Source organism: Apus apus, chromosome 2, assembly GCF_020740795.1.
Source record: "Apus apus isolate bApuApu2 chromosome 2, bApuApu2.pri.cur, whole genome shotgun sequence".
NCBI lineage: Eukaryota > Metazoa > Chordata > Aves > Apodiformes > Apodidae > Apus > Apus apus.
Window position 1 is genome coordinate 14,473,995 of NC_067283.1, and position 26,255 is coordinate 14,500,249.

The 26,255-nt window shown below is 37.0% G+C and overlaps 1 protein-coding gene across 16 annotated transcripts in view; it reads left to right on the forward strand.

Annotated features, from left to right (window-relative positions):
- The window catches only part of PARD3 (par-3 family cell polarity regulator), a 450,732-nt gene that overhangs the window by 272,263 nt on the left and 152,214 nt on the right, over nt 1-26,255 (forward strand). For 11 of the 16 annotated variants that reach the window (XM_051609203.1, XM_051609204.1, XM_051609205.1 and 8 more), the window contains 4 exons: nt 5,915-6,065; nt 13,634-13,823; nt 18,658-18,809; nt 19,918-19,962. In XM_051609203.1, coding sequence (XP_051465163.1) covers nt 5,915-6,065; nt 13,634-13,823; nt 18,658-18,809; nt 19,918-19,962 — 538 coding nt within the window. The remainder of the gene's footprint in view (nt 1-5,914; nt 6,066-13,633; nt 13,824-18,657; nt 18,810-19,917; nt 19,963-26,255) is intronic. The other 5 variants (XM_051609191.1, XM_051609197.1, XM_051609201.1 and 2 more) reach the window with 3 other exon arrangements.

The window sequence follows — 26,255 nt, forward strand, 5'->3', positions numbered from 1 at the left end:
TATAAGGACCTTATCAACTGTTTAAATAACTGGTAGACAGATCAGTGAGACAGACTTTTCAAATGAGTGGTTTCGTTATAAAATAAATTAAACAAGCAAACATCTGCTTTTTTTTCCAGATAGTGTGGAAGTATAAAACATTCAGCATCATTGTTCCCTTCATGCATTACATAGTTACCTGCTTCAAAATGGATGTGACAGGTTCAGGTTTTTTTCCTTTTTTTGCTGGATTAGTTTTGTGGTGACATTCTGGAGTTTGTTTAACTATTGAAAAGGCTTTAGTATCATCTCCAAACACAATGATTTCACTGTTCACTCCCTTCTCTGAGTGACTGATACAACTGCTCATTATCCTAAGCTGTTCCCAGCCCTGATACCTGGGTGAAGGTATAGCTGACTTTTCTCCATCCTGAAGACTGATCGGTGCTTGCAGTCCTTTAGCCAGATTCCAATTCACAAAATGAAAACTTAGTCTAAGTCCTACGAAAACTTAGTTTCTTTGATGTCTTTCATATGAAGCCTTGTTAAAGGATTTTTGGAAATGCAAATATGTCATGTCTGATCCATTGCCTTACTGGCACCTTTGTACAACTCCAGCATCTCAGTGAGGTGGGATTTCCCCATGGATGTCTGCCTTCCCCATGGACCTATATTTGTCATGTTCAGTGAACATACTCTTTATTGTAGATGCCACCATTTTATCCAGAAGGAGGGCAGATGCCTGGTCTGTAGTTCCCAAGATCCCCTATAGACATATTGGCAACCACCAAGTTCTCAGGCATCCTCTGAAGGCTGTTCCTTATATTCTTCCTTCTTTCTGTCAATTACTTGGGCCATATTGATGAGGTTTTTAAATTGTGGCACATTTTACCTGAACTTCTAATACAGGACTTATTAATAGTCTCCTTTTAGAACTCTGGTCGTCTTTTTGATTAATGATTTTCAATGTACTTAGATAAACTTCTAATAGTAAACATCACAAGAAATATTTTTAGAAGTTAATTGTTGGGAAACTATGTCAGTGGTTTTCTGTTTTGTAGTATCTTGCATCATCTGTTCTGCCCTTCTACCTGTCTATTTTTACTCACTTTTTTTCTCCTTTATCTGTTTTCTGTCTTTGGTGTGAACTTAGAAGCTCCATCTTGGCCTAGGTTCTGGCTCATACCCTATAACATACCATCTAACTACGTTCTGAAAAGCTGTGTGGGTTCCTTTCCACCCCTCTGAAAGCATTATTTGTCTTCTGCTTTAATTTTAACATTGTCAGAACAAAGATGAAGTATTTCTTATAATCACTGTACGAATTTTACATTTACTAGTGTGTGACACTGCATTAAGTCAAACCTGACCCTTTTACTGGCTATTTACCTACATTTTCATGTCTTGCAAAGTCTGTCCCTAAAGCGGGATCCCGATTTGGGTGGGTATAAAGAAAATCAGATTTAATATTGGTAGCAGTATTGTAAAAGTATCTCAGTTGAAAAAGGAAACTGAAGCATTTTGGACATCTTAGGCACAGTACACAGACAAGAAAGGAAAAATAAAACCTGGAGAATAATTCTGTATGACAAAAAAACCTTCAGTACCATGGATGCAGTGTAATATATAGCACATTTGTATACTGACTTCTTTAAAATCCGTAATGCATGCATGCCAGCATTTGGATAATTTACTTTTTGAAGGAAAAAGGGATTCTGATTATAGTTTCTTTTTTTAAAAAAACAACAAAACAACAAACAAACAAAAAACACAACAAAAAAAGCCAAAACACAAACGTGTTTATGCTTAGAATATTTTGGCAATATTCTTGAGCATAAACTTTTTCATATTTGTGTGCATAACTTCAGATAGGATGGATAGTGGTGTTTAACTAAAAAGGACTGTGTTAGTTGTCCTTTTATCATCTAGATAAGCAGCAGCTGGGCTAGTTAGTACAGACAGTGCTTTAGCAAACTGCTGGTTCTTATCTGAATGACAAAGGGCCAGGGTACAGACCTTTTTTTTAAAAAAAAAACAAAACACATAATAAATATATGTATTTATTTCTTGTTTCTATTTTTATTTTAAGAGAATGGGGAGAGAGTGAGCTACAGGCAATCTGTAGCATCTGATATTTTATTGCATTTTCATGAATATCATAATTTACTATAGATCACTGCAAGGTCCCAGAGAGGAAACTCTCTCCTCAGCCTGGAGAAGAGGAGGCTCAGGGGGATCTTACCAGTGTGTATAAATACCTAATAGGGGGAATAAAGACTAATCCAGACTCTTCTCAGATCACTCAGTGCCAGGATAAGAAGCAATGAACACAAACTGAAATACAAGAAATTTCTTTAAACGTAAGAAAATAAAATATTTTGAGGGTGATTAACCACTGGGATAGGTTATCCAGAGAGGTTGTGGAGTCTCTGTCCTTGGAAACCAACTGGATGATTCAGAAACCAACTGGACAAGACACTAGGCGACATGCTCTTGCCCACCTTGCTTTGAGCAAGAGGATGGGCTAGGTAATATCTGGTGGTTCTGTCAAGCCTCAAGCAGTCCATGAACTGTCAGACCAAGAAGTGCTCCTTCTAGGGGCAGCTGTCGATGTGAAGGACAGTGGCCAGTTGCTGCCTGGCTTGCTTTTCTTGCCAAGCCTTTAGTGAAGGTCAGGAATTCGTATATCTCTGCTTATATTTCCTACTCTTTATCAGTTAATCAAATTAAATTATACTGGATAGCACTGATACTGGCTAAGGGAAGGAACTGGAATGTGTAATTCAAGCTCTTTGTTAGAAAAGCATCAGGCAGAACAAGTCTTTATTTGAACTGCAATCTTGTTTTGAACTGTCGGTCTTTGTCTTGCCCACAGCACAGTTTCCAAATTCAGTGTTTTTTTTTTTCTTATACAGACTTCCTCTTAAATGTAAGGGAAAGACTTTTTTTTTGTGTGTGTATAAGCCAGTTGTGTAACTCCTCTTTGATTTTTGCTACTTCATAAATGGTATTGTAGCTTTTGTAAAATACTTGTGTGGTTGGCTATCGATGCCTTTGTTTAAACCCGTCTTTTGAGATGCTAATTAGAAATGGAAAAAAGTTTTCCCTGTGAAAATGATAAAATATGTGATTGGATTCACAAAAAACAGCCATCTAAACACAATGCTATTGCTATTTCTTTTATTTACCCTCTACTTTACAGCTGTACCAGGAGTGAATGTATATGTATTTCTCTGATTCAGGGCTTTCTTGTCAGTATCTTTCTGAAAATCTCTTGAGACCTTCCTACAAATGAGTTTAAAAGTTGATGGCTTGTCACATAAAGAAGGACTGTGCGATGTGGTTTACTAAAAGCTGGACATTTGTTCGATAAAGTCATCAATATAGCACTGGAAGAATAAATCCCAAAGCACTTTGATATTTTCACACCTTATTTAAAGGCAGTGAAATAAAGGTTAGTTTGTAATTTAATGCCTTTATCATGCAAGTTTAAGCTCTCAAGCAGTCTAATGTTGCTGTGCTTTTTTCTTGCAGTGTTTCAGAATTTAACATTTCTCTTCTTTTTGAATTTGCCTTAGATTCCTTTATACAGAGGCTACAAATATTGTTTAATTTACTTTTCAGTAAAGCTGTCAGTTGTAATCTGCAATTTAAAAAACTAATAAAACAAATCCTTATTTCACAATTTAAGCCTTATTGAGTCTAATTCACTTGCACCACAAGTTTATTATTCTCCTGCAGCTTGACGTGCCTCCAATTGTAATTGTGTTGACCCTCTGATGCAGTAAATCTCCCCAGTGCTTATCAAACTGGGAGAGATAAGTCTACAATTTGGAACTTCATTAAATATCTCATTTATATTAAAGAGATGATGGTTTTGAACAGAAATAATAATTTTTACAGGCTCTGACCTCCCAGTCATGGTCTCTTCGACTTTGTCATGTGACATTTTGCAAACCTCCACCCCTCCGTGTACCCAGTGTTATGCCAGCTCCCAGATGTCAGAAGTTGTTAGTCCATGGGGCTGACTTCAAAGTCTCTGCTGTGGAGACTGCGGCCAATTGCTTTGTAGCCCTTGAAGCAGACTTTTAAAAATCTTCTGTAGCGTGCGTTTCTTAGTCATCTGGGAATTGTGGGTAGAGTGATTAATAATGGGCAGCTGTTTAAAGAAGAAAAAACAACCAGCAAACATGTTGTTTGTTATTGTAAATCCTGAAAATATGAACTGCTCCTCTTGTGGTTGTTGAAAGACTGGTCCTTGCAATAAGCATTCCCAGTTCCCAGAGGCTTCAAAGAGTTTGTAGCATGCTTAGTATCTTGCAGTGTCTAGTCCCTGCTGTATTTCAATACATATGAAATATATGCAGTGGGATTTGTGGCAGACATTGCTCTTGTTTTAACTTTAATATGAAGAGATGTGTTGGTGAAAATAGCTGATGCTTTGATGTTTGAACTCATACAGCTACCCGGCAAAATGCATCTATTGTTTAATATTTGTTTATTTTTTACTAGAGCAGTTTGTACTGTTTAGATGAATTGTTTTAATAGTGTCAGCAAAACTCCTTTGGTAGTAGTACAGAGTACCAGCAGGGTGCTAGAGCTCAGGTGGACCAAGAGCCTGAGGGACAGGGAGGCTGGATAGTGCTTGAACTGGGTGATGGTATGAAGAGTCTTTATCTCCATGTCGAGTGGCTGGGTGCTCACAAATTTAGCATCTGAGCTAACCAGTGAGTTCCTGGGTGATTTTTCTTGCTCCCAGCGACTGTGTTGGCAGTAGCAGTAGAGCTGCCCCATGGCTAATGGGGTGGCTAAACCCAGATAGACCGTATCAAATTGTTCTCCTTGGATGGCCATCGATTTTCTAGGTTATTTTTGAGGAGAGGTTGGGTTTTTATCCTCTCTTTTTGAAAAATCTGAGAGGCATACACAGGAAAACAAGGGAAGATCAGCTTCTGCTAATGAAGACTGAGCTGGGAAGTCACTCAGTCACTTCTGATGGAAGGCAGCTGGGTTAGGGACATGACCATACATGCAGTCTTTTCCCCTACACATGTGGCCAAGCAGCCCATCTCCATTGCTTCTTCCTCCACCTGTGTAATTTCTCTCTTAATGCCCTGGGGAGGTCTGCCTGAAGCTGTGGTAGGGGACCACCAGCTGGCAGGGACCAGCAGCTTGGGGGAGTGAGGGCTGGGGTGGGGAGACACCTCTGGCCTTGCCAGTTCTGTTTTTTGTGGCTCTGCCTGGCTGCTGCAGTAGTGGCAGGGATCAGAGAGCCTTCCAGATTGACCAAAGCACATGAGGTCTCTATATTCTGTGTCTAGGAAAGGTGGAGCAAAGAACTTATCATAAGTAGAGTAAAAGAAACCAAATTAATGTGAAGCTGGACTTATTTTTTTTCCTTTCCCTCCTAATTACAAAATGTCTGAGTGTTTACATATTGGTTACTAGTATGTATGGTCGGGTTTCATGGGGGTTTCTGTGATGATTACATTTGAAAGTAAATTGCACCTCTTCAAAAAGTGCCAGCAGCCCAATTCCAAATGGAGTTCCTACTCTGTGCTCCTGACAGGAGCCTTACTCTGACAGGCTGTCAAAGTCAAAATGATGGCCCAGCTGTCTGCTCGATAGTGTTGAAAAAGGCCAAAACTGTCTGTTTCAGAAATTATCCAACAAAGAGACACCAAAATGCAATGGTTTTTTTCACCAGTTTTCTCCTGAAGGACTTGAAATTTGACAGGGCTCCATGGGAGGTGCAGTGTAAAGTGGCTTAGAAAGTTGGTCATTAAGCAGAGCTGTCATTGCAAATTATATTTGTCCAGGGTGATAAGTTCTAGCTTATTGTGTGTCCAGACAGGTCTAGGCCTTAGGCAAGTTGTTACAGTTCCCCCATGCTGCTAAAAAGACCCTGGGCACTAATTTTCCTCTCTGTGTGCAGTTGGAGTCACCTGGGAGCCCCTCTGGGCCAGAGCTGCCTATAGAGACTCTGATGGATGACCGGGAACGGAGGATTTCTCACTCCCTCTACGGTGGGATCGAGGGGCTCAGCGAGTCACCCACGAGGAATGCAGCGCTCAGTAGGATAATGGGTGAGTCAGATCAGCTCTGCTAATCAGAACGTGTTCTTATTCCCCTCTGTGATTCATCGAAGGGTGATTAATGTGTTACACATGTGGGAAGTGAGGAACAAGGAGGTCGCATCAAATTAAAACGTGCATCAAAATTGTTCCATATAAACCTTCTGGATAGTTAATTTGAGAAAGAAAGTCAATAAATGGAATTATAAAGTGAATTTCATATCCCGTGGCAGGTAACAGAACAAATAACAGTAGCATTTAACATAGCTTTTCAGTGTCTAATCTGGAACATAAATTGCTGGTTGGTCTAGACTCCACATTGAGTCTCCATTCACATGGAAGTCAGCAGCTCGTGGTAATTCATAATTAATTTCAGCATTTCTTCTCCTCTGTTTCGGTCATATTAAAGTACAACAATAAATAAAGCAAATTTGCATTAATTTATGCTTATTAGGTCATTTCATGAATTTGTTTGAATTTTTGCTTTGCAGGACACCAATTTTAAAACCTCATAACTAATGTTAAGCATCCCTTATGTAGATTCTGTGCCATACCATCTGCATGGCCCCAGTGGATAATGAGGTTATTAGCGGTCGCTCTGCAGCAATTCAGCTTCCAGTGTGCAGAGCTAGGTAATAACGGAGTGGTCAGATGCTATCCTTACTGACTAGGATGGAATTAGTTTGAAAGGATTTTCAAATTTAAACACAAAAAACAGCTTGGTGAAAACAGCACCTGACAGAAAACGCAACGACTGCTTGCTTGAATTGTAAGTTTTAAACATAATATGTGGCCATTAAATCAGGGACTTTTTTTAGTGTGCTTGAAACACAGAGAATTTATTAGAAGATGCTGCTATAAACTTGATATGAAGCAAGGCTGAACTTAGTTTTAATACCTTAAGATCGATTTTCAGCCTTAGAAAATGGAAGTCTACCACTTAGGCTTTTTCCAGTTAATAGTTTGTATGTATTTCACTCTGTTTTGGGGATTTTTGTTTGTTTTGTTTTTTCTTTTTAATTTTAGAATTTTTTGTGGTTTTGGTTATGATGGGGTTTTTTTGTTTGTTGTTTCTTGGCGTTTTTTTGTTTAGTTTGGTTTGGGTTGTTTTTTTTGTGGTTGTAGAAATAAAACTGCTGTTAAACTCCCTGAAAATTCACAAATTTGATATTTAATGTATACCATCAGTTATATATTTTGTCCTTTTTTTTTTTTTTTTTTGTGATGCATTTTGGCAAGATTAGTTAGGGATAAATAATATCCTGTTCTATTGCAATCCATTTTGTGCACCTCAGAAATAAAATAGTATTCTAGAGAATCAAGGAGGCATGCAGCCTTTTCACCTGAAGTCATATGCTCCTAAAGAAAACTATTTAAAAAACCCTGTTTATTTATTGACAAATTTAAAGAGTGATAAAATAATTTGAAGTCTTTAGCATTCCTCTCCTGTAGGAGGGACTAGTTCTTGTGGTGTCAAAGTGTTAGGTAAAATAATTTCAAAGCCTTGTGTTCTGCTTTTCCCATCAGTGTTGCAGAGAATTTACACATTGAGCTCATGTAAGCGTTAACGAGTTATTGCTTAAACACCTTGTCCAGTGATGGGAGAAGAAACCCTGAGAAAGTCTATGTGTGTGTCAGCAATGCAGTTTACTTCCACATCAAAGGAGCACTGGATTTGCCATGCCAGATCAAACTAGTTCATCAGACTGGTATCGTCCTTTTCACAGTAGCCAGTAACTGATGTTTCCAAAAAACAAAAGAAATCTTTCCAAAGCTCTTGAAATCTAATGCTTTTGGATACCTCTGCAATGTAGACATAGGGAGGGAAAACAGATCCATCCTGCATATTGTGAGTCTTTTATAACCTGAAGTTTTTCTGTGTTGTTTTCATAAACCAGGAAATACGTAGAAAATTGGTTAATTGTGACATAATTCCATTGATGCTTTAGTTTGGAGGCACATGGGAAATCAAATTGTGTCTGAACCTCAGAGGGCGTGTTCTAGTCCAACATTTCTGAAAACTGGTGTTGCCAGAACTGGGTCATTCCCTTCTGCTATTATAGCAGCTTCACAGAGCTAGTGTGTTTAAACCCACTTTTTAGGTAGCAGGCAGTTTTCTAATAGGCTAATTTTTCTGAATTGATCAGTACTACTAAGTTAAAACTGCAGTGTTTTTAATCTTTTGTGATATTGCATCTTTTCTTGCAGTGCCATACACCACAGAGGTATTATTCCTTGTTGGGAGAGATAGGTACAGTTGCTTATTTTAGAGTAGCTAAGGTATTGAAGACCCAATAATTTATTATGCAGTGGAATGAATTCCTGTCCAATTAGCATTGATAATGAGAAAAAACCCCAGATTTTAAAAATTTATTTATTTTCTTGATAATGTACATGCAGTGCTCTGTGACTTTTCCAGAGTATTTCTGCTCTCTTGAAAATTGACCTAAAGGTGAGGATTAGTTCTAGGAACAATCTTGCTAAGCAATACTGGAAGTTTGTGCCTTCCCATGCCAGTCCTGAGCATGAGAACAAGCCAAGAGGAGTGCTTTGTGCAGTATGGATTCCCTTGAGTGCTCTCCCCATATTAGGAGGCCCTCTGGTTTATGGGCTCTCTGAATCACCTGATGTCTTTTTATTTATCTCTCAATGAATTTAACTATGTATACTTTTAGTACTCTTGGTACCTTGTGGTGAGGAGGTCACAGTTTGATGTTGTGTGTGAAGGAGTAGATCTTTCTGCTTCTTTTGCTATTGGATTAAATAGATGGATTTGAGTTTTCTTGCTTCCTAAGTTAATTGATTCAAAGGTGATAGTCTCAGGGTCTGGAAATGCCAGTTCTTTTCAGTCATTGCTTAGAGTTGGAAAAAAAACTTTAAAGAGAGCTTTATTTCTTTTAAATACATCTAAAATAATTTTCAGGGAAGGTATTTAAGACAATTTCCTTACTTTTTCAATCCATAACTGACAGCAAGAACTGGTTGTCAAGGCCTTGCTTTGAGAGTGAGAATAAAACACCAATTTTAGAAAATTATTTAAATTATGTGAAATAATGTTTGCTTACTACAAAAAGGCTACACAAATCTTTTAATGTTTCTGATGATTCTTATGTTGATCTACTTTTCTCAATGTTTATTGCTATTTTAGATTTTCTTATGCTTTTTTACTTGATAATATTTCACTGAAAATTTCTCATGGAGAGGAGATACATCTTTCTGTATTCAGAGAATTAAATTTTTGTTTTGACCAGTAGGTTTTTTATTTATACAAATTGAGTCTTCTAAGAAATTAGATGGCTATAATAAACCCTTCTGTTTATTTGTAATATTTTCAGGTTGCATGTTGTTAGTACATTCAAAATAACAACTGTGATATGCTGGTTTGCTTGGCTCTATGATTAAAAATTCAAGTCTCTTCTTCTGATGCACTGTTCTTGTATATCATCCATTATGCTCCTGAGTTTTGTGATACACAAATACATAGCTGCTGCCTATGTAAATTATTCTTATTCAACAAAAAACATAGTACAAAGTCCTCTTTCATCTCTTTCTTCTAGTTGCTGATATTTTTTTTATGAACGCGGTGGGTTTTATTGCTAACAGTGACTAAACAGAAGCTATTTATCAGGGGGTACACAGAATACCAGTAACTTGCACTGAATCTGCTTTTCATCCTTTAGGATCTGCCAGAAGTTTGTAAAATTTGATAGTTCCTGCACAACAGGAAATACTTTCTTCTATACAGAAATAATTGCTATTTTAAGTATACAATCAGGAGGAAGCGCTACTAAAAAAAATTTGGCTGGAAATGTAGTGTATGTGTCAATGAAATGAAAACAACCCTTTACAAGCAGAATGCAGCTCCCTGGCCAGGAATCTCATCAGAACCTGGTGGTCTGCTGCAATAGTCTTGACAGATCTGAGCACTCTCTGGAGATCCAAAGCCTGGATATAGTGAAGACATTTTTACCCTTAGCTGTTCCCCACACATGTATTCCCAGTCCCACCTCTATTTAGCTTGGGAAATTGGATGTTGTGATTATCTCTGAGAATTTTTGCCAAAAGTCAGTATATTGTCAGTATAAAGGACAGATACGCTATAATTGAAAAAGAAATACATGAAGATCTGGAGAAATTCTGTTTTCTCATTGCACAATTTTCTGTATCCCTCCTGTCAGAAGTCTCACCACCATTATCATCATCATCAACACAATTTTCTTTTATTATTATTTCTCTTATTTATTACTCTTTTTACTGTTTTGGTTAATACTTCATTATTCATCATGGAGTAGCTGTTGCTGATTTCTTCATCAGGCAGGTGAGGAATCACTTGTCATGTCAGAGTGAGAAAGGCCCTTTACTTGTGAAAGAGGTTTGAACTGTTCCATGAGTCTGAATCCCATGATTTCAAAATGCTTATAAGAGTCTCATGAAGTAGCACTTGGTTTTGAATTTATCATAAGGGTGTTCATCAGATTTCTGACACCTTCCATTAAGATAAAGCAATAACAAAAGTAGAAGAAAGAACCAAACCAGATACAGTACCATGGGAATGCAGTGTAATTATGGGAGCCAACTTATTACAGCAAATATATAAACCAAACTTCAGAGATCTTCCAGATTTAAAAGGACCAGGAGTACTTGTGTTCTTCATGAGTAAGCCTGTTGTTAATTTTATGTACTGTATATACTCAGGGGAGTATATACTCTGGCCCAAGGGAAAATTACTGTCTCAGAGAGGTTTGTAGACAGCTCGAGCAGTGCCTTAGATTTGTAGATCAGTCAAATATACTGATGATTACTGGGTTTGAAGTTTCTTTGATGTTTCCTTGTAATGTTTCTCACAACACTTAGAGAATTGCTTTCTCCAAGGGTATTTTCTGTCCATTTCAGCTGAGCTCTTTACAAAGGATGAGTCCATTGCGGAGGTCTATCTAACTATCTGCTGGAGGTTAAGCCTTTCACCTGTTTTTAGCTTCATCTGCAGTGAAAAGCCTAGGCATGTCAGATGAATTTTCTCCTTAATTCCAAAGCAACTATTAAAATGTCAGTCGTCACCCTTGTCAGATATAAAGAAGGGTAGTGAAAAGTTAAAAATGTTACTGAATTACTGTAGCCTCTCAAATGGGAAGTTCAATCGGCTGAATGCCATAAGGTTATACCTTTTCACAATCAATTCTTTGGAGACGTTATTAACTACAGAGTTAACAGTCTTGTAGGCATTATGTTTGGAGAGAAGTACATTACCAGGCTAAACATTAAGCTGTCTGTCAAAGAAGCTATTGCTGGGCAAAGAATCAGCTGTTATGCAAACTGAACACATTAATTTTTGTTTGACAGTGATAAGGTGTTCATCATGCAGTACCTTTTTCATCTAGCTGCTTCTTCAGCCTTCTTTGATGATCTCTGTTGAAACCAGTTCCCCCTCCCATTGGAAAGCTATACAAAAAGTGCTATCTAGTGCAGCAATGACTTTAGCTAGTTCTTCATGCATAAGTGTTTATTTCTTTGTTTGGTTTCTAGTAATTGCATGTGAAGGTAGTTACAGTAACTGAAACTTTTCCAAAAAGAGGAAAAAATTATTTTGCCCTAATTTTGCACAGTTTTTCCATATCCATAGGAAAAATAAGGTGTGAAAATATTTGATGTGTCCATAGAAACAGTTTATGTTATTGAAACACAAGTTTTGCTATATATTATTACTGAGGTACATAATAGTTTTAGAATAATTTACAATGTTACCAGATTAAAAGTTGAATAAGCTACTGTTTTCCTTCTCACGGGATGTGACAATTTTACTAATTGTTTTAGTAAGATAAAGCATTTTCAGGAATAAAATTCACGTAATGTTATGATCAATAGAAGTCATGTTGTGCGCAGTGAGAGTTAGGAGTAAACATTTTAAATGACAGATCTTTTTAAGTTGAGCATCAGTATCCAGGAGGAAAAAATATTTTTAAAGATATTCTATCACACAAAAAATTGTGTGTAGCTGATATGAAAGAATCACACTTAATAATTAGCCATTTCCTCAGATAACTGAATAATTTTCATCCAAATGTGCAAATCTTAATTTTCCTTAGAGCAAGTTTTAGCTTAGTGATTCTAGGTACTGAAAAAACCTTCATTTCAAGTAAAAATTTTACATGGTGATAATACTATTTTTCTTCTGTTGTCCCAACAATATTATATAACCCGTGTCGTACCAACTCCATATCTTATTCATGTATCCTGAAAATGAGATTTTTTCAGTTAAAGCCATAGTTGTGTTACAAAGTGTTGCAATTAATATATTCCCTCTGATATTCTTTGTAGCTTCTTACTCTGTTTCAGTGGCATACATTTTTTTATAGGTTTAAAAATTGCTTCTGCTTTTTATACAGCAGCTTGAAAATTGTTATACAATCTTACGCATTGAAATGATTACTGGAAAATATAATTATGTGTATTTATTTATCCCTGTAAAAGCAGCACTGGCTGTGGATTTACAATATTTATCTGCACATTAAAACTGGTTTTTACTTGGAAAACAGTGTTTTAATGGTTTGCAAGAATTCTCTAAATATCCTCTTTAAACTGCTGCTCTCCCAAATTAACCCAATGAAGTCTGCTTCTGAATAACGTTGAGTCTATTATGTCTTATTCATGTATGTAATGGCTCTAGTTTAAGTGTTTTACTTGAATTTGATGGTTATATAATTAGGTAATTTTTTTTTCCTAAATTTTGTATATGTGCCTCCAGATTATTTTTTAAAGAAGAGAATGAAAATTCGGAATAATTTAGGTTTAGCCATGAATGCTCATCACCTTTCATAATTCTTACCCTTGTGGAGGCAGTATTAAGGGGTTCCAAGGTCCCAATAGCAGTCAAACAAGTTCCAAGTTTCATGAGGGCAAGATGACCTGGCAAATCAATGAACTCCATTTGTCCCCATTGAACTAATTTTCTGCTAAACGATTAGATGCAAGAGAAGATACTGTCTTCTGGGACAGGTGCTTTTCAGTGGTTCCTACAGACAGGATCTGAGACATTGGGAACAAGTGGAAACACTGGAGGTTCCCTCTGAACATCAGGAAACACTTTTTCGCTGTGAAGGTGACCAAATGCTGGCACAGGTTGTCCAGGGATGTGGAGGAGTAGAAATACTCAAAAGCCATTTGGTCAGGTTCCTGGACAACTGGCTGTAGGTGCCCCTGCTTGAGCAGGGGGATTGTCCAGGTGAGAGGTCCCTTTGAACCTCAACCCTTCTATGATTTGTGGTCTTGCAGTAGCCTGCAGGTACAACTGGTGTGAATTACATTAGAACCATAGAATCATAGAATATGCTGAGTTGGAAGGAACCCATCAGGATCATTGAGTCCAACTTCTGTCCTTGTGTAGGGCCAGAAGACCTGTTTTAGACCTCTGCATAAAAAGATCTGTAAAAAATGAGATAGTTAATTTTACTACCTGTGTTGTGTCACTCTTATTAGCAGCATTGCAGTTTGACATGATGTTTTATCAGATGTGATTATATATTATTCAGGGCACTCCCTGCCATTATTTAGTTTTTGGATTTTTCCTCACTTTTATTGTTCAGGTAAATATCAGCTGTCTCCAACGGTGAACATGCCCCAAGACGACACTGTCATTATTGAGGATGACAGGCTGTCCGTGCTCCCTCCGCATCTCTCTGACCAGTCGTCATCCAGTTCCCACGATGATGTTGGGTTTGGCACTGTTGATGCTGGTGGATGGGCTAAAGCTGCAATTAATGAGTCAACAGACTGGTAAGAGCATGGCTTAGTGGAAGGGAAAAAGAGATGACTGCATTTATGTGTTTTTCTTTAGTTTTTGGCTACTGCTAATATTAATCTTTTTTTATTATTATTTTCTCATCACATTTGTATTTCACTGTTTTCAAACTGGTAATTGTTTCAGGAAGTCTGTACAGTTAATTTCTTAGAGCTTCTACTTCTGGTTGCAGTTTTATGCTCTGTCAAAGCACATTTGTGGAAATGTTACTAGTTGTTATTAAGACCAAATCAGTATATGGCTGTGTTCATTTGATGATTTAATAGTAAGCTAGTTGCCGACTGAGCTCACTTTTGTAAAGAAAAAAAAAGCAGCTTTGCAAGATTTAAATGCTTGAGTTTATGAAAAATGAAAGAATAATTCCAATTTGAAATTTTAATTTATAAACCTCACTGAAAATATTTCTAAGTTTGTGAAACAAAGATTTTATTTTTCAATTCCTTTATATATGTAGGAGCCTTCTTCTGCATAATTTCTTGATTTTCCTAATAATGTACAGTACTGTACATTAATGTACAGTAATTTTAAAATCTGCTTGGAGATTAAGGCAGCTCTTGTTTTGCTCTAGTTCTAATGCTTGTGCAGCAAGAACTAGTTAAGATTCCTTTATATGTATGAAGAAATACCTTTCACATCATTACATGACTTGAAACTATCAAGCAAAGTCAGTGCACTGTAGTAGTTCCATGTTTAAAACTGCAGAAAGTAACTTTGTATGTTTAATCTATAGTAAAAATAATTTCTGTGGATCTTAGGTTGACTCTCTAACTGCTTTTATACATTTTAATGCAAGAAAAATGCATTGAGCTCCATTATTGACTTGCTTAGGTTTCTGGCAAAGAAATACTGTTTATTGCTTAGATAGTACAATTAATAGAGATCTAAGATTTAATTTGCAAGTCCTGTAATTATCTATAGTAATAGCAAAATAAAAGCCCACCCCTGTACACTGCCACTTCTTGAAGCTAGATAATTACAACAAATGGTGTGAAGTATATGAAAATTCTTATTTTTCTTGTCTCTTGAGCCTGTTATGAATGTCAGCAATACCTTAATAAAACAGCAATGACACCTGCCAGTTGATATGCACCTGTCAGCTGCTTCTTTGCTTTGTTAGTTTATTTCATCTTATGCTCAGGAATTGAGTTCTGCATTTTGAGCACTGTTTTAGTGATTGTATAAAAAGGTAGGTTTTTCCATCCTCATTTACGTTTCTGGTTTTTTTGTTGTTTGTTTTTTTTTTATAATGTCACAGCTCTTCTCTTGGACCTGTCCACCTGTCTTTTGTAAAAGCTTTTAGAGTTGAGAATCTGAGACATTTAACTAGAATAGTTCTCAAGGCCACACATAATAGCTTATTCTGAGCAAATTTTTTTTAGCTGAATATGAGCAAAATCCTACAGCATGAAGTAAGAGCCCATTTGAAACCAACAGATGCTTTTACACTTAGTTTGCAGCGTGTCTTGCTCTTCATGTACTTTGAAAATGAAAGTAGCGGTAAAGAAAATAGGGATTAGTTGTTGTGGAATTGATCATGCTGGAAACCTTTATACATGTGTCTTTATGAGAAATTGTAAAGGTCTTCATGTAAAATTGCACTTAAAAGAGTAGATCAGTGCAGTGCCTTACTACCTAATGTATTCTAGTTGTAAAAAAGTAAATAGCAGTAGAATTAGATTGTTGCATTAATTTCCTGCTGCTAATGGATGAAGGAAAACTTGTAAAAATGAAGGTGCATTGTATGATTTGGCTGGAAGTCACAAAGGGTAAAACTAAGAACATGGATGAAGGGTTATCCAAACAAGAATGGCAGCTGTTCTGAATCACAGAAGAAAATGTAAGCTTTTCCAGCCTCACAATATCTCCCTAATCCTTGATGAAAATGTTATGAAAACAAAGGGGCAATAAGACAGGATTAATAAGTGGAATTTTAATAACATTGAGGGTCAGAAGACGGTTACATTCTTTTAAGGATCAGCTGTCATTCCAGAAATCTTATTTGTTAAGTATGCTAGAATTTAGTAAATTGCATTTGGCATTGCTTAATGACTTGCACTAAATTCACCTTCTGTCTTTTATTAATGTAGTTGAAAAATATTGAAATGAGGCATTTTTAGGGGCATTGGTTCCTCCTCTGTGTTCATTGGCTTTTCCAGTTACGGATCTTCACACATGATCACTCATGTGATCTGCTCCTTCCTTAATATCTAAAACACACTTTTGGGTCATTATAATAGAAATAAATCAGGACATGAAAACTGATTACTCTACTTTGGCCTCAGATATTTGTACTGTAAAAATGAAATGTTGTGATGCCAAAGAACAAGTAATTTTTGGTGCTAAGCAGTGCCTTTAGTATGCAGGATACTTTGCAAACATGGAGTAATAATCCCCCTAAAAAGTGTGTCTGGAAGGTAGGTGTTGATAAAGGCAGATGAGGGAAGCAGACAGAAAGCTCCTAAAGGTAGTGTCAGTGGAAACACTGGGATCCAGTCTCCAGAATTCCTGGTGGCTGATCCTGTGTCCTCCCTCTGGGACCTGTGGTGCCCTTTTTTGGGTTTTAACTTTCGAGTTTTAGTCTGTTCTTAGGACTTGAAGTTGAATATATGTGTGTGTGTCATATTTACATGAAAAAGATACTCAGCTTTATTAGAAGCTTTATATCTATGGATCAAAGCAAGCTCATATGAAAAAAGAAGCATAAAGCCAAACCAAATAGTTTTAGAAATTCACCCTTTTTGAAGAAAGTGTCACAGGATACATTTTGTATCCTGTGATTCCTGAGGTGAAGCCGGTCATCTTTAAATAACATGAGCTGTATTAACAGATGTTGCTAGAGAAAATTCTCAGTTACTAAACCCACATTTTTCTGGCCTTCGGAGACAAGAGTGACTAGCAGTGAGCCAGGAACTCCTGTGTGGCCTTGGGAAAGTCATTTATGATCTGATTATGAAAGGTGTTGAAACCCTCTAAGTTTAGTTGAGTCACTTGGAGGATGTTTTCAGACTTAGGTGGTTCTTATTCAGCTACATGTTGTGCTGCTGTAAGTGCTAGAAGTGGATATGATTCTTGTCTGGTTTATCTTTTTATCATGTGGAGATAATTTGTTCCCTATTTTGTGGGAGTGAATGTGAGGACTAAGTAATTATTTTTGAGTTTGGACTCTGATTCATCAGAGCTTTTAAGCATATGCTTCAACACGTTACTAAATTGTGCAGACATCTCTGAAATAGTTGCAGTAATTAAATGTAAAACATTATGAGCCTGAGCCAGAACCATTAAAGTCAAAAGGCACTTGACATTGACTTTATTCATAGAAGCTCTGATCCTTTTCTGACTTAAGTATTATATGCTTGTCACATGCACATATCTTATTATTTGTAAATCTGCCACTATTAGACTGAATTTCTTCTAGGCTGCCTGGTAATGTGGGTAGTAATTTTCATCCTTTATAGTAATTTATGTCTTTGGACACTTTTCCTTACCTCTCTCAAGTTTTTCTTGATCAAAGATGTTTCTATAAATTACAGTACATGGCATACATAAACATGTTCACCTTATATAATTTTAAAGTATACTTTGGTTTCTGCAGAAATTTGTTACCTGCCTGTTTCTCCCTAGGTATGAGATGTGCAGCATACCTACTCCTTAAAATAGAGAAGAATTACCTTGAAACATGTTACTGAATGGTAACATGAATGTATATGATATTTTAAATAGTATTTAGTCTATTAAACAATCTCAGTGACAAAATATTTAGCTTTTATATCTTGAAGTACAACAATAATCAAATGAGAGATCTTTTTTCTCTTGGGTAGATAACAAGCATGCAAGACACTAATTTTTTCAGCATTTTATGCTTTTGACTTCTCTATGTGCCAGCTGAAGCAGAAATCGAAATTCTTTGTACTTGTCTTCAGGCTCTTTTTAATAGTCACCCTTTTTCCAGGAGTAGGAAGACATTCCTGTGAAGTTCCTTTCATATTATTATTAGCAGTAAGCAATCTTGCAAATTTTTAATTTATTTTTTTTAATGGGTTTTAACATGCTTTGTGGCCATTGTGACACATTGCAAGCCTAGGGTTTAACTTGCACACCAAATTTTGCCTGCATTCCTGCACCCATGATTCTACCAACATTTGATCAGTCTTCAGCATGCATCTGATGAAGCAGGAGAGGCCAGAACTGAGTCAAGTTACCTGCAATTCCCCATTAGTGGTGCAACCTTAGTGTCAAATACTTGCTCTGTAGAGAAGTAACAAGTGAAAATACATTTTGTCATAGCTAGGTTAAAATGAGGAGATACTGTGAAAAATTTGCAAGTGATTTCACATGTGGAGAGAAATTTTAATGCAAAGTCTTTAAATGAAGACATTTATTAAAGGTCTGTGGGCTTCAGACAGGACAGATTCTGGTTATGCTTAACTAAAAACATTTTGGCATTAAGAAAAATCTGACAATTTGCTATGAACAGAGTATTTGTTTCTCATGAAGAAAACAGAACTGTTTTATGCTAGTTGAATTTATTCCTGTGTTGAGGCTGTACATTCTGATAGTATATATACTACACCAAATGCGTGCTCCTTTTATTAAAACTCTTAGGTGAAATTCTTGATTCTTTGTAACTGCAATTGCTGATGCAGTAAAACAAATCCATCCTGTGTGTAACTGTCTGCTTGCAGTGGTTTATTTAAAAATGTGTACTTGATTGCTGGTAGAAGTCCCGTGCTAAATAAATGCTTTTCTCTGCAGAATGAAAGGTTGTGTGATCTTGATAAATGTTCGCATGATTTTTTTCCCTTCCCACAGCACTCTTAGTCCAGATGTTGATCCAGTGCTTGCGTTCCAGCGAGAGGGTTTTGGACGCCAGAGCATGTCAGAAAAGCGTACAAAGCAATTTTCAGATGCCAGTCAGTTGGAGTTTGTTAAAACACGAAAGTCCAAAAGCATGGATCTAGGTAGTGAGTGATATTTCTTCAATTCTTTTATTTGAACCTGATTTTCATGTTGTAAGTATATAGATTTTGTCATTCCAAAGACATCGTTTATGTACAACACTACTGCTCGTAATGTCTACTGCTGGGAAGTAAAGTATTCTTTACATGAATGGCCAAGTGGCCTGTGTATTCTTTGTACCACTTGTAAATGTCCATACATTTAAATATCGTAGCCCTCTGAATATATGGTTATATTTAAACATAAATGGTACTTACGAAAACGGAGGTGAAAAGTGCATTTACCAATCCACATAGAATAACTGCATTAAACTGCACCGTGCTGTGGTTATGGGTAGACAGGATTATTCTCAGTACATTATTAGGATGTGATTATCCTTAAAAGGTCCTTCATAGTTTTTCATTTTGTAGATGGATTTTGATTAAGATATTAAAGTTGCCAGTACTTTTTTGAGGAGTTCCTTCAGAATTAGAAAATGGGGCTAGTCTCACATCTGGTTGAGACCAGAGTTTTAATATTTGTATCCCGTAAAGGAGCCTTGAAGCCCTAAAAAGGAGCAGTGGCTAAGACAGGCAATCTACTATAATAATTTTAACTGGTAAAATGACAGAGAGTAAGTAATAACTAATGAGCCCACTTATTTTTCTGCCATTTAATTTAGATTCTGAACTGCAGAATCTGGTAACCTTAAACAGTGAGTTTTGATAGTTTTAAGACACCAAATTCCCTACTCAGAATAATTAAATTTAAATCAATTCATTCCTTTACAATAATTGGGAATATCTCAACTACAATCCCTAATTCACCAACTTTGTTCAGGAGACACTTAGGTTGGTGGTATTGATTTGTCTTGTCTAGTTGTGATGTGCTAACGTGTAAATAACATATTGTACCTGCCTGTGATGTGAACATGACTGACATTGCATGAAAGTTACTAGTTTGCTGCCATTTCTACCCAGAATGTTTGCTTACTGTTGCAGTTTATTTGCATGAAGTATGACATTGCTAAGGTTCCCTAACTTGAAAAAAACAATATGCAAAACAAGGAATGTTGGATGCATGTGGGGCATGGGCACTAACTGGGCTAACCATTATACATTTACCTTTTAACAGTAGCTGACGAGACTAAGCTCAGTACAATGGATGACCAGAAAACAGGTAAGAATTGACAGTAAGGCTGTTGCTATAGAAACCTTGGTCAAAGCAGCTTACCACAATTACAGGACTGCCAGTCAAATTGCATGAAAACATGAATATTCCAGTACTTGCATGGCTGCTTTCTATTGTTGTGAATAATCAACCCCTACAGAAAAAGAAAATTCTCTATGGAGATGAGGATATAGGGTAGTATATTCAAGCAGGTCATACATGTGATGGTAGGTGGACACCTGTTTCTGCACTTTGAACTCATGAATATTCACAGTTGTTTGGATTTTTTGTCCTTTAAAAAAAAATCTTGGAATATCTCCTAGCTGCAAACTTCTATGTACAGAGAGATTATGAAGATGAGTCAAATATTTGGTTATTACAGGGCTAACACAGTGCTTGGAAATAATTATTTTAATTAGAAAACTACTGGCTTTACTTTAAGTGGTCATTAGGTGCATTTTGTGAGTTGAGTTGAAGATTATTAGCACAAGCTGATTTGCCTTTGGAGCTGAAACCCAAGCATCCGAACAGAACAAAAGAATATGTAAATAGAATCTTTTCCATATAGCATCAATTGTAACGTTTCACACAATGGTAACAAGAAATAGCTTTCAAAGCATATTTTTAATTAGTAATTAAAATAATGCACCGGATGCAATTATGAACCTTTATGATTTATTAATATAAATTAACTTTTGACCTTTGGAATGCTCTTTTAATTAGGCTAGATCCAGAGGACACCATAACATTACTTAGCTCTAATTAGGAACAATTCACCTTTTTAACCTGAAAGCATTCTTTATTTTAGCATGATTTGGGGAGTAGAGCATTCCATGCAGAATTTAGAATTAATAATTCACAGCTGCATCTCTGTTTAGCCACACTTTACAACATTAGAAGAAATACTGAAAAGCTGTAAGTAATCAAGTGATAAAATTATAATTCTTATTAAAACAGCTAAAACTTTTAGCTCTTAAAAAGTTGCAGAACGCAGCCACGCACTTGCAGCTTTCCCAACTGAGAATAAGTACACAAAATTAAAATTTACGAATGTTTTGAAGGATTAAAGCCATCAGAGTGTGAATGGATGAATTGTGTTAATGGTTAGGATAAGAATCAGTGCTTATGAACCGCTGTCACCACTGAGCCTTATTCACATAAAAAGAGTTACAGATGAAACTCAAAATTATTGTAAATTATTTTTCATTTTCTTATTAGCCTGCCTGTTGGAGTGGGATGTGATTAGAATGATGTGAAAACTGTGTATTTTAGAAAAATACAATGTTTAGATTTGAAAGTGCATAGTGGTTTCATTAGTATTAATAGAGAGTGGTGTTAACAGAGCATACTTTTTCTCTCTGTGTAGCATCTGGATTAAATTCCAAAAAAGAGGCAAGTTAGACAACTTGGGTGAAAGAGCATGACCGTAACCATCTGGACTAAGTGTTACATATTTGGAGTGCAGGAAGCTTAGTGGCTGGAAAAAAGGAAAAACACCTTTTACTATATTTTTATTTTATTTATCTTGTGTGCTTTTAACCAGCTTTTGTATATAAACACTGGATTTCTCCCATTACTGAAGATGGATGTGGTTGCTAAACAAACCACTTACTGTAGTTAGGTTTAAAAATCATCTGGTTCTAAGAAAAAAAAAAAAAAAAGCTTCAAATGTGTGGTGAGCTATGTTTAATGAACTGTAGAAGCCAGAAAACTTCAGCATATATTTACTTTAGAATAAATAAAAACAAACTTTGTTACAGTCAAAGTTGGACTTACTAGTATTGGCTGAAAAGGAGAGGGTAGAACTCACCAGTCGTAGTAATGATAATAGATTTTTAATTATTTTTCTTTCTATAGTTCACTTGAAGTGCCTAATCCTTGCAATGTTTACAGTTCATCCTAGAGGTTAGAAGTATATTCAGTAGCAATTGAGCATGGCTCATTTATTGAGTCCCAGACAAACTAGAGTTCCAGCTGGTTATTTTTTCACATACATGTTGTGAAAGTGAAAAAGAAAAAAAATTATAGAAGATTTCTTTAAATTGTTTATTTATTTATTTATGCACAGTGCTTTTAAAATAAAATGTTTTATTAAATGGAAATTAAACTGGTTTTGATGAAGTTGGTTGCTCTATTTCTGTCCTTCCTAGCCAAAATGTTGCACATTTTTTGTATAAATTGAACTAGAAGAATGTTTCAAATCTAATGGAGCAGATGTTAGTAAGTAAATAGACTCACTGCTAATGTCCTTTAAGAAAGTGTTGAGAAAATAGAATTTGTACCTTTGCAAAGCTGGTTTAATAGAGGGACGTTTTTGACATAAGCTGCTGATAGCTTTTAATGTTAGAGATAATAATGTTTCAGAAAGAAAAAAAATCGGCATTTAAAGTACTTAAAAGAAAGTGCTGCTGAAAAATGTACTTCATAGGCTTTAAAAGTAATCATGGCAAGGAAACCTTGCCATACTTTTTGCCTTTGGAAATTGCCCAAGTGGATTTGTGGCACTGTAATGTGAGAGAAATGGAAGTGTAACGAGTTGTTAAACAACATCAGCACAAGGGAGAAACCCAGGCCTTGGAGCAGGGAGCAGCATCTAGGCTTCATGTGAGCTGTGTGTATTAAAAATCTCATTGGACCTGTATGTGCTGTGAAGTTATGTGGTGGGGCCTGTCTGTGCTGTGTGAGCCAGTGCAGTCGTGCACAAGCAGAGGGTGGTTGCATGGCCTGAAGGGCAAGACTTGGCCGTTGTCCCCAAGGGCTGGGCAGCTGGGGACAGGGGAAAGGGTGACGCATGTGTGGTGGGCAGGGGCTGTGCTCGGCAGGGTGGTGGGAGCATCCTGCACTGCCCTTGAGAGGTGGATGAGGGGCTGTGGCATGGAGAGTAGAGCTGTGCAGCTCAGGGGGTAAGCAGAGATGAGGAGGTTGCACCGTGGTGGCAGCCACAGCAGGAAGACTGCTGTGCTACAGAGGGGAGCATCTGACTCAAAGGATGTTTGTTATGAAAATAGTTGGAAAGGAAAATTTTGATAAACTTCAAATTTTAAAAATTATAAAAGAATCCCTTTCATCCCTCAGTCATATAAAGACGAGTTAGGTAAATGTGTCATTTTCTCTTACTTTTTTCTGCTTTAAATTCTGGTGTCAAAATAGAAGTAGTTCTGAGCAGATAACGTTTCTGATTATTACCACCAGCACTGTAAAGGCTGGAAGAAAATGCTGACATTTTTGTATTTGGAAAACAAGGTTTTGATGTGACTCATACATTTTAAACAGAATCCATCTTAAAGAAAGTTTGCTTTTTCTCACTGGATTATGGGTAAACAACTCACTTCCTGGCTGGTGAATTCTAGTAATAAATTCTGAATTCACTCAGTTTACAGGGAGGCTTATCTATATATTATGAAAATAGAGTTGCTGTGAAGTGACCATAGAAGATAGTGAAGGTATTGAAATATATACATAGCTTTCTGATCACAGTGCTTAAATTACTTGCGAAAAGACGTTTCCCCCCTTTCAGATTCTGCAACCTGTCCACATTTGTCTTCATGGCCACCCAAGTTCAATACATGTTCGTATAATTTCTGTAATCCATTATTAGTTTTACACTACTCAAGGAACATTAGGTCATATCCCAACTAGCTTGTCCTTTGGGAAAGCACAACTTACATAAATACAGTTCTCACAAAGATCTTTGCTGGGTGGCAGGAAATGGAAATTTTTTAATGTCCTCTATGAACATAAGTGGGCACATAAATGCCTTCTGTATAATTACTGTTTACCAAAAGAGCTGCTCAGTAATTAGGAAAAGATATATGAGCATTTCATTTCAAGGTTGCAAGGCAGAATCTAGAATAAGGAAGTTTACAGTAAGTTGCCATGTAAGAGAATACCCTTTCCTTTTGTATATGAAATTGAATCTGTCCCACAGCTGGCTTATATGTGATTGTCCCATGTCCTCTTTTTTTCCCTTCAAGATGTTGCATACATTTTTCCTGTCTCATGAACTGTTTTTACAATCTTGAAAAGTGAAAAACAAAATAAAATCTCATTTCTTGTGAACTCCATGCACTAATGGAAGAATAGACTTTGGCATATGCTAGAAAGTAGACAGTTTTACAGGGCGCTGTCTAAATTGGTATTCTTTTACTTGGTAGAGAAAGTGCTATATAAAAATACTTGCCTTAGACTTCAACCCATGTTCAGAATTTTGGAGAACCTGGACTACAGTTTGTTTGCACAGCTGGGAAGCCATCAAACCCCCTTTGTCCCAACTGGCTGCTCTTGTGCAGCCCAGCAGCTGCACTGTGCCCCCAGCCATCTTCATGACCCTTGTCTCTCCAAAAAGTGTGTGCTGTGAGTGAGGATGGCTTCTTCTAGGAGATAGGAGTTAACCAGCATAAGATTCCTCACTTGTGGAGATGGGTTTATTTCAGGCTGAAGGTCCAAACAGCAGGACTAGGGACCACTGGGGGAACAAAACTGCTGGATCTGTGTAGAGCTGTGAAAGAGGATTTTTGTTTTGTTTCTGTTTACAAGTTCATCTTATCAGTAGGGCAACTGAAGGGGAATAGTTTGACAGCTGCTGTTTAAATTTATGTGATCTGAGGGATTTCAGTTTAACTTAATTGCTCAGACATTTAATAGCTGAGTGGAAAACAAAAGTGTTTGTTGCCTTGCTCCCTCTCATACCAAATTAGCAAACAACATGGAGAAGAGTTGCCATGCTGCTATTGTGCATCCCTTCTGCATGTCCAGTGACCCCCTTCCTCCCCATCCAATACTGAACAGTGAAAGAAGCAATTTTAGTAGCGTAGTAGTAATTTTCCCCAACGTAAGGTCACTTCACGTACCTTTGCTAAAGAACAGCAACGGGTACTGTTGCTCCTCTCTCTCCTAATATCTACCAGAATAGGGATCAACTCCAGAGCTTTGTATTATTCTGAGATAAATAACTAAAAAAGATGGGGTTTATTGCATTATTCACACCAGACCTTGCTTACGAATGTTTTGTTCATTGGTGTGGTATTCCTGAGGCTTCAGTTCTTTACTCTCTCTCTCTCAGCTTTGAAATTTAGCTTTCTGTGCCTCTGTCAGATGGGGATAGTGTTATCAATGGAGTAACAACCCACCACCTGGGGCTGCCACCCTTCTTTGTTCTGCTCCCTTTGGGTAGAGAAAAAGTGAGGTTTTCATTTTATAGGCAAGGGCTCTGGTCTTGTAACTTCAGGAAATAAGCTATGATGATGATGTCTCAGCTTTCTCTCCAGCCCCAAATCCTATGGAAAATCAGGTCAAGAGTATAGTGCAGTTTTGAATAAACTGACTTCAACTAAATGCAGTCATATTTTTCCCCTGAAAGATCCCTCCCAGTTTTAACAATAATATAGAATCATAGAATCATAGAATCATAGGGGTTGGAAGAGACCTCGAAAGATCATCTAGTCCAACCCCCCCGCCAGAGCAGGGTCACCTAGAGTACATCACACAGGAAGGCGTCCAGGCGAGTTTTGAATGTCTCCAGAGAAGGAGACTCCACAACCTCTCTGGGCAGCCTGTTCCAGTGCTCTGTCACTCTCACAGTAAAAAAAAAATTTTCTGATATTCACCTTAAACCTCCTATGCTCCAATTTGTATCCATTACTCCTTGTCCTATCACTGGTCATCACTGAAAAAAGCTTCACTCCATCTTCTTGACACTCACCCTTTACGTATTTGTAAACATTGATGAGGTCAATATGAGATCTAAGTGGGCAATTGTCAGCTGATTTGCACTGTGTGTGTATCTAAAAGCAGAGGGTATACATTTAGTCCACAAACTTGAGAAGAAAAGGCTAGATAAGGAAAAAGTTTTGCAGAATAGTGTCTGGGGCTTTCTTGGCAGACCTCTGGAAATGCTGCAGTGGCAAGAGCTGCCCTCAGCCCCCTGGTGACTGCCAGGAATGTGTTTCTTTTCCAGCTGGGTAACTGGTATTGCCTGAGTAATTGAGTCCTTTCCACAGATAATTTTTAAACAGCCTTACAAAATCCCAGGAAGTCAACTGATATTTCTCAGAAGCATTTAATTATGAGATTGTTAGCAATTTGATGAAAATCTTTAAAACTTGATTAAAAGCAAACAGCATGTTCCTTGAAGCCAGAAGTCAGGCTACTATGCAAGACTGTTACTCTAAACACAATAGTGTTCATGCTCATAATAAGCTCTCTGTTCATCAGTTGCTAGTACAGATGAAATATTCAGTTCAAACAAAAAAATAATTAATAGTTTTGTTTGATGCCAGTAGATATGTATCACTGTTGTTTTT